Source organism: Oncorhynchus mykiss, chromosome 12 (genome assembly GCF_013265735.2).
Source record: "Oncorhynchus mykiss isolate Arlee chromosome 12, USDA_OmykA_1.1, whole genome shotgun sequence".
Taxonomy (NCBI): Eukaryota; Metazoa; Chordata; class Actinopteri; order Salmoniformes; family Salmonidae; genus Oncorhynchus; species Oncorhynchus mykiss.
The window spans coordinates 66,640,838-66,655,842 of record NC_048576.1 but is presented as its reverse complement, the minus strand read 5'-3'; the positions used below and the strand labels follow the sequence as shown (position 1 = coordinate 66,655,842).

The window sequence follows — 15,005 nt, the reverse complement described above, 5'->3', positions numbered from 1 at the left end:
GGATTAGTGACAGCTTCTACTCCTAAACCATAAGACTCCTGAACAGCTAATCAAAGGACAACCCAGAACCCTCGTTTATGCTGCTGCTACACTCTGTTTATAATCCATGCAGTCACTTTAACTCTACCTACATGTACATATTACCTCAATTACCCCGACTAACCGGTGCCCCCACACATACTGCTGCTGTTTAATTATTTGTTTTTTTCCAAATATTTACTTATTTTGCCTATTATTGTTTATCTATTTTTTACTTAACCCTTATATTTTTTTAATTAATTTAAAGCATTGTTGGTTAAGGGCTTGTTAGTAAGCATTTCACTAAGGTCTACCTACACCTGTTGTTTTCGGCGCATGTGACAAATACAATTTGATTTGAGACTTGAAGCAAAAAAAACGTTATTTTGATTAATTTATTCTTACTATTGCACCCTTCCACAAGATATAGTCCCGACACAGAACTAGTGCTGTTTCCCAAACCGCCTGGTCCCTTGTTCTATAGACACAATCCAGTCATTATTTGTGTTCTGTATCTGTGGACACGACCCTGTCATTCGTTCTAAATGTTCCATTGCCATACAGGCTGGCAACGTTTTTATCCCTTGCTAGCTAGCCAACTACGGCTAATTTACGGTCACGTCAAAAAGTCCAGCCAGAATAACAACAGTAGCTTCTTTTGCATTTGTTTAAGCTGTTTTCTAGTGACATTTATTTGGATACATCCATAACAATGAGCTAATGATGCGCAACTTCGCCTGGCTTGAAAATGTGCTCTCTCGTCAGGACACTGTTGTTCAGAGGAGCTAGCCAACAACACAGCTAACACAATCACTTCAAATTGAAGCTGATTTGTATAAACCTTGCTGTTTGTCTCTACGACATTTACAACATTGTTTCAATGTAAAAATTTGATCTCAAACTGTCACATAGTAATAGACCAGTTGGGAGTTTGGATTAGACAGACAGCATTTCTCAGCCAGTCGAAATCATGAATGAGCATCATTTTTATGGATAGTGGATTGCTTATAAACTGGGTGGTTTGAGCCCTGAATGCTGATTGGCTGACAGCCATGGTATATCAGACTGTCTACCACGGGTATGACAAACATTCCTTTTTACTGCTCTAATTATGTTGGTAAGCAGTTCATAATAGCAATAAGGCACCTCGGAGGTTTGTGGTATATGGCCAATATACCACGGCTAAGGGCTGTATCCAGGCACTCCGCGTTGCGTAGTGCTTAAGAACAGCCCTGAGCCGTGGTATATTTCCCACATACCACACCCCCTCGGGCCTTATTGCTTAAAAAGACACCATCTGGAATGTGGTTTTAACCAATCAGCATTCAGGATTAGACCCACCCATTGTATAACACAGCACAATCAAGTGCACATACAGTTATCATTCAAGTCGTCATTCTACACAGGCAGGACCACCTTGCAGTAGCCCATCCGGACACCTGATATACGCCTGATCCAGAGCAGGCCAGAGAAGCAGGGAGTTGGTGGAGACAGAGCATGCTCCGTTAGATTGGATGGATGTGTGACACCCTATCCGGAATGGCCTGTGTCTCATTACCTGATGGGGAAATGCTCTCCCCTCTACAAACGTGACATTTGGATCAACTGCAAACTCTATGAAGGGAACAATAGCAACGCATTAATACATTGTCAGTCCACACGTGCAAATTTGACATGATTTTGGCAAGGATAACATGTACAATACATGCAGCATTAATGGAACATGGTTTTAATATTGTGGTAGGCACCCACTGCCAATTCTTAATACAATACCACTGATGTGGTGTTTTCTTGCAATGAGGTAGGTAGTGTTACAACCTGGCTCGAGATTGTAACAAACAATGGGAAACCACACACTGGGTAAAGGAATAACAAAATGAATTTATTCCATAAATAAAGTAAACACTCACAATAATAATCAGATGAGGCATGACAGATATAAATTAGGAGTCAACTGCCGAAACCACAACTAAACAACCAAAGGCATGCATGGAGAGAGGAATCTCTCTAGCTGAATAAGGAAAACAGTGGCTTTATGCCACAGCTGAGCTGTCACAGGTGTGCCCCATCAGCACTGACTGACCCTCCCAGCTCCGCCCACCAATCTCCTGCAGGACGTAAGCACAGCAACACCCAGTAGACAGAGCGGGGAGAGGCCTTCACAGTAGGTTAGGTTAACCCATTCAATTGTTGGGAGCATATAGTGTGCAACTTTCTTTCTTTCTATAAATATTTATATATATATATTTTTTTTTACTGCTTACTCATGGTTAGTCAGCCCCTTCACAAACATTTGTGTTTGTGTGTGTCAACTCATGCTTTTCACTAGGAAATTGCAGTGAGTGACAGCCTTCATTCTATTCCCCTTCCCATACCTTTTACAGGAAAGGTAATCCTTCTTTTGCTATTACTAATCCTGCCACTTTCACAAAAACCTAACGCTGCAAGTACACAAATTATTATTTTGTAATCATTTGCGGAACCAAAATTAAATTACTACCAATTTGGGGATATTCAGCTGCTTCAGGTGAAATTAGATTTGAATTGCTAAGTGGCTGGCTAGCCCTACACTACACTGGCCATTCTGATTAGATTAGCTATTTTACCTGTATCTATCAAAGAGGATGGAATGCCACAGACTAGAACAGCAGCTACCACAGTGTGTGGGAAGTGTGGACCAAGCTCATTATTACACAGACCTGTCATTATACCAGCACACACAAAACCTGGGAGCTGTAGCCTTGAGTCTGCAATTCTACCATGCAGTAAATACAACATTCAGTCTAAATGCAAGGCTGAGAGAGAGAGAGAGAGAGAGAAAGAGAGAGAGAGAGAGATGAGGTCAGAGCGCTCATCCATTCAGTAATTGTAGGTGGACAGAAAAGATAATGGGAGGCCTTAGCCAAGGACGGGTGTTACCCTTGATTCCGTTTTCAAGACTTGTTCCTTCTTGGTTGGCTAGGGAACAATGTAAGTATAACATCAATCTAGGCTAAAGCATGGCATTAGTGATGTGGGGACAAAGTGGGCTCGCTTACCAGCTGGAGTGGGTTTTGTTCTGCAGGAGGCTGTGGCAGGATATGATTTGGCTTCTGCGGTCGGCCAAGCTCCCAGTGGTGACACTGCCCCAGGCAAGGTTACCCATTTAGAGGGTGGGTACGCACGCAACACAGACACACATACACACCCACCATACATGCACACACACGCACGCACGCACACACGCACACACACACACACACACACACACACACTTTCAGTTTAAACCACACACACTCATTCCTTGAAGCTCACATCATAAATAAAGAACAAGCTGTATTTTGACATGCAATCTCCCAATACAAACACCACCAAATACAAGTTCCATCAAAGGCATTAACACAAATACACAGCCATTCACGAAAGCCTACGATGTACAAACTCTGAGATAATACACACAAACAGTTCATCTCAGACAACAGCACATACAGAATCAGTGCCACTCAGAACACACACAGGTTAGCAGCCCCACTGACTGCACCACACTGACTGGATGCAGGTGTTCATGCTGCTAGCTAGTCAGTGGGATAACCAGGGGCTTTAGGAATGCATCTGAAGAAATAAGATAATGCTGCACCAAGCGTGGAGCCCCTTTACAACTCCCACAGAGAGACAGTTCCTTTCAGAGAATATATATTTTTTAAAACCTTCGATGCCGCATAATATCATACACAGCTGGAGATTGAAATTAGAAGCAATTAGTGGACTTGATTACAGAGGTTAAATCAAGCAAACAGAACACAAAGCAATTTAGGAAATGAGCGAGACAGAGAACAAAAGTTATGAGATCTAATCAGGAGCTGCAAACCAAAGCGTTCTTCTCTCTGCTGCGTATTATCTTCCTTTTGTAAACAATGGAGCGAGTGTTGCATTGCAGAAGTAATCAGTGAAACAACAAAGCTCATTCAGGGAGATGGACTGAGAGGACTTGTTCCCTTCACCTGCAATTAACCAGCTGGGGAGGAGAGAGTTTAGTAACTCTGAAAGGGTTGGATATGAGCTCAGAAGCATTGTGTGTGTGTGTGTGTGTGTTCCTATACCCATCTTCTACTTTTCAGGAGTATGAGCTATTCGACTAACACAATGCAAATGAGTCCTCAGTTCTTATTAAACAACAATACCTTCCAATTGACTACAGTAGGTCTAAATACAAGACAATAAGCCACTTTACACTTTACAATCAAAAGCAGTCAGGAAATGTCTTAATTTCCCAGAGGACACAACATTTAAAAATGAAGATAAGAAATTTGCATTTCCTTCTCCTGAGAGAAAGCCTTCTCACTTAATACAGGGTGTAACTGAGGAGCAGAGCAAGGACTGTGGTTTCAGTGACAGTGGTGACAGGGTTGTCCTGTCACCACAGAGAGTGTGTGTGGGTGTGTAATAATGTTCAGCTAAGAGGCGAGGTCAGACTACCAATATGATAATGTTCAGCACTCTTAAAAACTGGGTGGTTTGAGCCCTGAATGCTGATTGGCTGAAAGCCGTGGTATATCAGACCGTACACCACAGGTATGAGAAAACATTTATTTTTTCCTGCTTTAATTACTTTGGTAACCAGTTTATAATAGCAATAAGGCTCCTCGGGAGTTTGTGATATATGGCCAATATACCAAGGCTAAGGGCTGTGTCGTGACTAAGGACAGCCCTTATCCCTGGTATATTGCTTAAATAGCACCCATGTACAAACATTCTCCTATTACAGGATGTATGGTAATGTGAGTGAGTTCATTTGTCCATGCAAATAAACACATGCGGGTGAGGGTAATGTATTCGAGTCTGGTAAGGCTCATGACTGACATTTTTAAGATTGAACAGGCTATACTGTATAATTATGTAAACTATATTTATTTGTGTACGTGTGTTCGTGCGTGAGAGTGACCTTCAGGGTTCAGCATCAGATTGGTGGTGTGTCTGTTCCCATGGTCATTAAGAGCTCAGGTTGACAGATAAACGCAAGGGAGAGAGAGGTTACACCCATCTTCCCATCCTCCACAAATGAGCACCTAAGACAGACAGGAAGCAGACAGACTGTGGCTAGATACTGTACCAGGGTCAAGGGGCAGGGTTTTAATAGTTCCAGTAGGACAGGAAAACACCATTCTGTATTTGTTCCCATCCTACGTCATAATGTGGCCAGGGGTGAGCCCATTGGCAGGCCCAGTTTCCAAACGTTGAGCAAGGGTCAAATCCATAATTTTTATTACAGCCTGAGGGTGTGAAGTTTTACTGTGTGCTTTGTGGCCATTAGTCGTGTGTGTGTGTGTGTGTCAGAAGCCATATTTAGTGCAGTCTGTCCCTAAAGCAGATTAATAATTCTAAAATACATACGTGTTAGTGAGATCAAAGGAATTCATGAGGCTTGGAGGAAATTGAAATAAGACTTCAGACAGTGAACTCTTTCTTAAAAAAATCATTTTTGGGACCCACTGATTGAAGTTGCGCAATTCATATTTCTAAACTAGTTTTGCCATCTTGCACTACGGTCTGTCAAATATTCATAATTCAATATAATGAACACATTGTTCACTTAAAAATAAATGAAAATGTGATATGTTCAGGCAGACTTAGTGTGAAATGAAACATTACATGCAGTACAACTGTGGAAAAAAATATGGTATTGTGGCCAAAATAAAAATGAAGGAGCATTTCATGATTTTATTCTTTCTGATAAAATGTTTGACGATTACATGGGGCTTCTCATCCAGCAAATAAAGATCCAACATTCAATGAGTGCAGCTGCTGGAAGAACAATGCAGTCTCTGTTCTACTGATAAGCACAGTATTATCACTATTATGGGGACATTTGATGACGTCATGCATTCCTGAAAAACAACAAAACGGTGCCCACGGCAGTCCATTGTGAAATTTGACAATCGTTCAATACCTTGTTGGAATTAAATCATTTTCAAATACAGAGTATCTTACAGAGACTGAGACTGACTTGCACATACATGTAGAATATTCACAAATGTATGTGTAAAATAATTCCTTATTTCGTTCAACAAACAGCTATGTGAAGAAAAAAAATGTCTAATTTAATGGCCTTAATTTATCAAAGAGTGTGAATTTGTTTGAATGAAATGTTACCGTGAGGTATTGTGTTTCCAATGGATTACTGGTGATGAACAGGTTGAAAACTTGTACAGTACACTAGTATCCCGGTTTCCAAGTTTGGGAATTTCCTTTTTTGATCCTTTTGAGGTGTTTGGCTGTTATTTCCTTTGTCGCCACCTGACTTAGGTAAATATATGTCAAATACTTTAAATACTACAGGTTCGCTTGATTTAGCTTACCGACTACAATAGAATCGTCCCAAAAGTGCAAACGCAACCTCCTTGCACAACAATCAAGCTCAATCATGCTCATTTTCAGAATATGAAAGTACTTGACAAAACACATTTGACCCAGGTCTGGTATTTTACTTCTCACACCACTGTGCTCAGTGTAGAGGACTCCTCTGGTCTGTCCAGTTTGCTGGGAAGGGACTTGAGGTACTCCAGGTGTCTCCGTGCGTCTTCCTGGTTGTGCCTGACGTAATACACCAGGTAGGAGATGACCATGGCGAACCAGCCGAACATGGTCACCAGCATGGCCACGTCCGTGGTCCTCTTGAGCCCTGCGCACAGGTCCAGGTCGGCAGCCACCATGACGAAGGGCACCCCTGTATCTACGCCGACATCCTTGGGCTCCGAAGTGTGGCACACCACGCCAGCCAGTGAGGCCGGTTCCAGGTCCAGCCGGGGCATAGCCACCTGGAGGCGGCAGTCACAGTGCCAGGGGTTGTGGGTGAGGTTGGCCTGGGCCCTCAGGCCCCCCAGGACCTCTGGCTCCAGGGTGGTCAGTCTGTTAGAGGACAGGTCCAGGCTCCTGAGAGAGGGGACCAGACCCCGGAAGGCCCCCGGCTCCATCTGAGTTAGCTCATTGTGGGAGAGGTCCAGCTCGTTGAGTAAAGGAAGCCCCGCAAAGGCGTCAGCGGGGATGGTGGTGAGGAGGTTACCGTCCAGGTAAAGTCGGCGGGTGTCGTTAGGCAGGTCATGCGGCACCCCAGCCAGGCGCATGTTGCTGCAGCGCACTACCCTCCCGCCATCTGCAGACTCGGAGCAGTAGCAGCTCTCGGAGCAGCCGGTGTTCGCCCCATGGAGGCCCGCGGTGGTGGAGCTGAGTACCAGGCTATGCAGCAGCAGGCATGCCACCAAGGAGTGGCACAGCAGCCATTCTGCCAGCAGCGGCATGGTGGGATACAGGCATACCCTCCTAGAAGGACACAGCCCCTGGACCATTAGCCAAGACAACCCTGCATAGGTCACAGCTTCACCAACCAGCCAGCCTGAGAGACAATGAGGAAAAATGTCAGAGAGAAAATAATGGAGAAAAGGAACGAGGACAACAAGTGATTGCAAATGACACTAATATCAGTGTGGCAGAAGCAACACAGAACCATCTCTGTGTGAGCAATCCTAATAGCCATACAAGTGCCAGGTGTTATTTTTGGCCCACTTTGATCTTGACTGGGCTAATTGTAATGAATTGGCACTTGTGTCCTGATGAACAGAACATGACAAAACACAGCTGGAGTGTAGAGGAGGAGTGGGATGGAGATCAGCGAAGGCGTCATCCGTGCATACAGATTACAGATAAGGTGCTTCCTGCCAGTGCTGTGATGGAAGCTGGAACTCTCATTGATTGGCATGTTTTTTTTCCCTCTCTTGTCCTACTTCAACGTTGCCGTGGACTGACTTGGCATTACCATAATCCTGCTCTGATTCAGTGGAACTAGAGAGATTGACGCTCAGAAGATATATGGTCATGGTTATTTCAGATGGCAAAGTGCTGTCAGCCTCTAATGGATTCAGAGTGAATATATCTCTGGGCCTCTAGCACCTACTGTACAGCACCAACCCTGTTTGGAGGTAGGCTACGGGCTAGATTCAATCAGATGCGCCTTAACTCGCGATAACCGACAACTGCATAGCAGTATTATCTTTCATGTAGGCAAAGTAATTGAATGAGTGTAATTTCTATATAGCCTACACTTTCTCGTTCGGAGCGTCTAACACGTAGGATTTAAGGACAGGTGTTTGTTTCGTGACAATGACGACAAGGGCAGCCGCTCACCGATTCGACAGCCCCAACGCAGTTACACCTCCGACATCGCCTAAATAAAAGCAATAAAACTGCTATGCAGTTGTCGGTTATCGCGAGTTAAGGGCTCTATTCAATCAGTACCGCTGCGGCGTTCCAAATTGTTGCGATGGAAAAGTAAAGGTCATTTCCGATTTAGCCGACATATGCACATTGACCGTGAATGCAGTCTCCGCTAACACGGGAACATTTCAATCACGCTGTAATAGAGCCCTAATGCTGGAACTAATTGAATCTAGGCCTAAGTCTGTTTGGATGTAGGCTATATCTGCAATGGTAAGTAGGTAATCTTTGGGCCATTTAGTGGAAGTACATTTTGGGTCAATCAATGTAATGTTTCCGGGCCCATCAGTACTCTGCCCGACTCAGGTAATAGACTCTGGAGCAGCGCTGTCTGAGGCAGGCTGAGGCGCAGTAAATGCCACAGTCCAGTATCATCTTACTAATCTTCTCTAAAGGCCACGTAGAATGTGTTTCTCCACTGACACAAAACCCCAGAGAAAGTGTATGAGTTGGACGGGACGCTCACAGTTTCACCGCAACACAACTGTAGCCTAGAGCGAGGTTCCACAAACTCGGTCCTGAGGACTCCCTGGGTGCACGTTTAGGTTTTTGCCCTGCACAGCGAATTCAAATAATCAAAGCTTGATGAGAACAGATACAGTACATTATGCCTGTACACAACAGGCCGATCTGGCGGGATATAAAGTTTGGAAAACCCTGACCTAAAAGGTCTAACAACCTTAAGAGAGCTCTTATTCGTCGTATGTTGGTTAAATGGAATTGCAAATCTTGCACGTTAAAACGGAAACATATATTCTTCCCAAAGTATTCACCAATTTACAAAACCAGCTGAGTCAAAGAAAAGAATGATAACTGAAAAGACATAAAACAGTAACTGGCATCTTTATATCCAACCTGGCTCCCATCCCATCAGATTGGCCTGTTGCATACGGGCATAATGTACTGTAACATAATGTACTGTAACATAATGTACTCTTCGTTCAGCTTCTGGGAAATGAGCTCTATCTGGCCAGACAGACTCCACTTAGGCTGGTTTACAAATGACATAATCTAAGAGCGGCTCTTAAATTCACATTACAAAGGCAGCACGGCTCAATAAGAAGGATTGTGTCTTCTCAGAGTCAGGGTGAGGGATGGCCAAGTGTCTGGGAGGCCCGAGTGGACCATATAACAACCGTATTAGTGGTACCTGTCACAGCAGGTCATCGTGATACAGTGAGTTTCCCTGTCTGAGTTGACTAGAAGAAGTCTGGTTTATTAGGGTTCTGCTGAATGCGTAAGGAGGAGAGGGGTACAACCTAATAAAGAAAATGACGAGCGGCTCAACATTAACTTGACAAGCACTAATTCCAAACGATACAGAACCCTACTATCTAAATGGAATGGATTGGATACTCATTTCCCACTGTATAAACTGTTAAAGTATAGCAAAAATACAGCCGAACCACAGGGCCTGGTGTACAATGTGCACTCACTGTCTGACCACAAGAATAACATTTGAATGCATTAGATTAGACTATCCTCCCAGTAAGTGATATGGGGGAACTTGCAATTATCGAGCGAAGGAAGGCCTCGTGCTGTTATCCTCTATTGATTCCTCCCTCCTCCTCCTCCCTCCTCCTCAGTGCAGTGATGGATACTCTCGAGTCATTGGTTTGACGTTCACATGGTTAACCTTTGTGCAATAGAAGAACCTGTCTCACGAGGCTTGCCGCTGCGAGCAGGGTTTACACAGTCAGAAAACCCTTAGAAGTGTTATTGTAGGAATACTGGGAGAGAAAAAAACAAATACTCAGCTTGTTCCTAGTACACGATGCATGGACCCTTACCAACTTTGGCTAAAGTATCTCTAATCTTCTGTATTGCATGTGAATTAGTTTGTCTGAATCCGTTCTCAATTAAAAGTTCCTTTCAGCCGGACTGCCAGACATCACAGAAAATCCCCTGCAGACAAAGTTCTAATACATTAAACTATTCAAAATGTGGGAACTTTATCAATCAAATGTTGACATGGCAAAATATGACTGAACATAATCAAATGTTAATGTACACAGAGGTAGGCCTACATTTATATGCCATTACTCTCTCAACAGTCAGGCTAAATTGATGCATTCATCATAGTATACTGTATGTGCCAAAGGTTCATTCCTTTGTAGACAATTATGAATTCATTAGGCCACTGACCTAAATTTGGAAGTGTTTTATGGATACCCTACACAACTGATTAATTATGAATATTGATATGTAGTTTACAAAAGCATATCATAGCTCCCTGAGATATGATTATGTAAGCTGCACCTCAATATTCCATCATGACAATGAAAAATGAAAAGGTCCCCAACAATAAAGCAATACAATGTTTCAGACAACAAGATTCAATATTTCTCAATGCAATATAATGGTACTCCGCCATGAAACTTTTGCTTCTTATGTATAAAGGACATATGCATTAATTCTATCATCAGATGTAAATATAAGGCTGGCAAACATAAGAGCTTTCTTACCACTTCAGTTTTTGTTGTCCGGGAGGAGAACATTTGTCAGTGCAGCATGCTTCACAGAACAGCGTCCATATCTCAGCTGCGATTACAGTACTCGCGAGCAATGCAGCGCAGCCCGAGAATCCGCGTCAAAGCCCAATGGACTGGAGCCTGCTTACCAACATTCAATACCGATGGTTGTTGCCTCTCCGCTCCCCGCTATCTAGTTGTTGAAGAAATGAACACGAGTGTAAATATAAAGAGGGGCACAGGGGAATTGGTAACCTATTCTTGTCGGCTTAAATTGGAATATGAGCCGTCAAAAGCAGGCACAGGCGTCGAAGCATATCATCTCCTCACAACACACACTGCTACAGTACATGGCTATTTGTTACTGCTGCGCTGTGCGCTCTGCTGTGGCCATGAACCCACGTCGTGATTTCTTAGAGGCGGGAAACCTTTCCATGATTAATGTCATGCATAGCATTCAAGGGAAGTGTGCAAAGGCTGAGAAAGCTAATATGTTCTGCGTTTAATTACGTTTCCCTAACAATTATCCGAGCAATACAATAGCCTATGGTCACATGGGAAGTAGGCTGCTAATGAGTAATTGCTAATGGGGGGGATTGCTAGTTGTTCGTCTCAGAGATAACAAGAATCTACAAAATGCTGACCTACCAAATTATAGACCATCTATGTGTGCTATCTAGAAAGGTGCTATCTAGAACCTAAAAGGGTTATTTGGCTGTCCCATAGTTCTAGGTAGAACTTGTTCCACAGAAGGTTCTACCTGGAACCAAAAAGGGTTCTCCCATGGGGACAGCCGAAAACCGTTTCGGAAACCTTTTTTATATTAGTGTAGGCCTAAGTCTATATGCAATGAGTGCATCTTCAAACCTGACACTAAATGCAATATAGAATGTTATTGATTAGTTTGGAGTAGGCCTTGTCTCCAAGGAATGCTCCTTGGAGCCAGATGCTGATGACAGGTTGCCCTATGCTGGTCTGCTGGCATCAAAACCCCCAGCTTGGAGAACGGGGTTCAGATGGCGGGGCCTTCCGTTGGTGGTGGTGAGAATGTGGAAGGTCGTTGGAAGACTGCTGCTGCAAAACAGCAAGTGAGAGACACAAGGGGTGAGTTGACATATAAATACTCCCCTAGATTTATGGCCATTGGTTGGAAGAAGGGAAAGTGATTATTGTGAGCCAATAGGTTATTCAACAAGTGTGGTGAAATTGCTTTAGTGTGCCATGCTCATAGGCTGAAGTTAATAGGTGAATGACATTTTGCAGGCTTGCTAATAGTAAAGGAGGGGGAGAGTTGTGATGCATTGCTGACAAGGGGACATTTCCTCCTCATTTACGGATGTTAAAGGTAGTTTTGCGAGCCAATGCTAACTGGCAGTAAGCACAGTGACTTGAAGTCTGTGGATATCTGCTAAAACCAGGATAACAAAGTATATTATAATGTAATACGTACAGAAGGATATGTTAACTGGAAAAGTATTTTATCAATAGAAAGTAAACAAATTCGTTTTCAAATTGTACAGCTAATTTCTTACAATTCTACATATTTTGGCATAATGTATGCCATGTTAATATGATATCTGAGTGAGAGTGACTAGCAAAGTCAATGCTGGCTCCCGGGAGGTCAGGGCCCCTGGGCTCGTGCCCTAGACTAACAAGACTAATTTGCCAATCTTGTTAACTGGCATGGGCTAATTGAGTGACTGTAAGTGATTGACATACATTATAACTAGAGGAAAACTGCTGATGCGCAACTAAGTTTTGAAATTGCACTTTGTGTATTCTACTATTCTTACTCTCAACAGTAATTTGAGACGCAGACTGACAAAAACATATTGAGTTACGGCCATGAGAATAAGTCGACCTTCAGCTACACTGTCTGTCAGCCATCGTAAAATAGGCCTAAAGAGTCCAATTGTAGGTTAAGCAAAGACTCTGTTCTCAAAGGCTATGATCTCCAAGAGAGAGCAACATGCTTGAGATCTGATATGGCTGAAATAGAAGGAGGAATCTCCAAAACGTAGAATAATTGTAAATGTGTTTACGGAGGACATCCATTAAGTAGCGTGGTGAAGAGAGATGGAGAGAGAGAGAAGACTCACTTGCACCTTTCTCAATGAACAGAAAAAAGGAGAAATGAGGAACAAAATGATTTAATGGAGCTTTTCTTACTTCGAGAGAAAATAGACAGAAGCGTGACTAAAGGAAGGTTAGCGCCAATATAATTCAATTAAATAAGAAGGAGTGGAGATTTACAGAGTAGCAAGACAATAATATATTTGAAGGGGTTGAAAACAACGTCAGAGGAGAAGGGAAGGAGGGAGAGGGGGGAGGAGGGGAAAGAGGGAGAGAGAAGAGTGTCTTGAGGAAAATGGAACAAGGGAGAGGGGAGGGGGGATGGAGAGAGCTTCCTCAATCATTGTTTCCTCAATTACTTTCAATGCTCATTGGAGGAGGAGGCCCGGGGAAGGGACCTTAAATCCTCTTCACTAATGCAAGGATATGATAGCTAGCCTGTTTTGCTAGCATAGACTGAAATATGTTCCGGGATTCTTCCAATGGCATTGAGGAGTACACCACATCAGTCACTGGCTTCATCAATAAGTGCATCGATGACGTCGTCCCCACAGTGACTGTACATACATACCGGAACCAGAAGCCAGGGATTACAGGCAACATCCTCACTGAGCTAAAGGGTAGAGCTGCCGCTTTCAAGGAGCGGGACTCGGAAGTTTATAAGAAATCCCGCTATGCCCTCCGACGAACCACCAAACAGGAAAAGCGTCAATACAGGACTAAGATCCAATTGTACTACACCGGCTCCGATGCTCGTTGTATGTGGCAGGATTTGCAAACTATTACAGACTACAAAGGGAAGCACAGCCAAGAGCTGCCCAGTGACATGAGCCTACCAGATGAGCTAAATAACGTCTATGTTTGCTCAGGGCAAGTAACACCGAAACATGCATGAGAGCATCAGCTGTTCCGGATGACTGTGTGATCCCGCTCTTCTCAGCCGATGAGAGTAAGACCTTTAAACAGGTCAACATTCACAAGGTCGCAGGGCTTACCAGGATGTGTACTCCGAGCATGTGCTGAACAAATGGCAAGTGTCTTCCCTGACATATTCAACCTCTCCCTGTCTGAGTCTGTAATAGCAACATGTTTCAAGCAGACCACCATAGTCCCTGTGCCCAAGAACACTAAGGTAAACTGCCTAAATGACTACTGGCCCATAGCACTCGCGTCTGTAGCCATGGAGTGCTTTGAAAGGCTGGTCATGGCTCACATCAACACCATTATCCCAGAAACCCTAGACCCACTCCAATTTGCATACCGCCCCAACAGATCCCCAGATGATGCAATCTCTATTGCACTCCACACTGCCCTTTCACAACTGCTCTGAATGAACACTTTTGTGAGAATGCTATTCATTGACTCCAGCCACTCTAGTCATAGACTGTTCTCTCTGCTACCGCACGGCAAGCAGTACCGGAGCGCCAAGTCTAGGACCAAGAGGCTTCTAAACAGCTTCTACCCTCAAGCCATAAGTCTTCTGAACATCGAATCAAATGGCTACCCAGAATTTTTGTACCGCACCCCCCCTCCCCACACACACTACTTTACGCTGCTGCTACTCTCTGTTATTATGTATGCATAGTCACTTTAATAACTCTACCTACATGTACATATTACCTCAATTACCTCGACTAACCGGTGCCCCCACACATGACTCTGTACTGGTACCCCCTGTATATAGCCTCACTATTGTTATTTTACTGCTGCTCTTTAATTACTGGTTACTTCTATTTCTTTTTTTTTTCAGGTATTTTTCTTCAAACTGCATTGTTGGTTTAAGGGCTTGTAAGTAAACATTTCACTGTAAGGTTGTAATACCTGTTGTATTCGGCGCGTGTGACATACCATTTCATTTGATAGTAACGTTTTACAATCCTTGTTTCCTTAATTCCTCTTAAAACTCATTGGAGGAGGAGGCCCGGAGGAGGGACCTTAAATCCTCATCTCCATTGCAAGGATATGAAAGCTAGTAACATTTTCAGACACAGACAGGGTTTGCAGCTGCAATACGGAGCCTTAAGAGAGCTAAAGAGAAACTGGAGTCACAGAGGTTGTCAGCGTGGAAGTTTGCTTTGCCTCAGGGCTGGTGATGGAGAGGACACATGCTCTCTCTCTCAACCCCTCAAGAACACATTGTCACAGCTCTCTGATTGTCCTCAACACCACTCCTCAAAAGCAGTACATTTCTTTCTG

At 43.6% G+C, this 15,005-nt stretch overlaps 1 protein-coding gene across 1 annotated transcript; it reads right to left on the bottom strand.

The window, feature by feature from the left end:
- Positions 1–1,880: 1,880 nt before the first annotated feature.
- LOC110538075 (leucine-rich repeat-containing protein 3B) lies at positions 1,881–11,816 on the bottom strand. The gene is made up of 2 exons (XM_021624649.2): positions 10,731–11,816; positions 1,881–7,387 (listed from the first exon to the last, which is right to left on the bottom strand). Exon 2 carries the CDS (start codon positions 7,338–7,340, stop codon positions 6,486–6,488), a length of 855 nt encoding a protein of 284 aa, XP_021480324.1. The 5' UTR covers positions 7,341–7,387; positions 10,731–11,816; the 3' UTR covers positions 1,881–6,485.
- Between the last annotated feature and the right edge of the window lie 3,189 nt (positions 11,817–15,005).

Coding starts and splice junctions, on each gene's coding strand:
- LOC110538075 (XM_021624649.2), bottom strand. CDS start 7,340: ATGGTCCAGGGGCTGTGTCCTTCTAGGAGGGTATGCCTGTATCCCACC.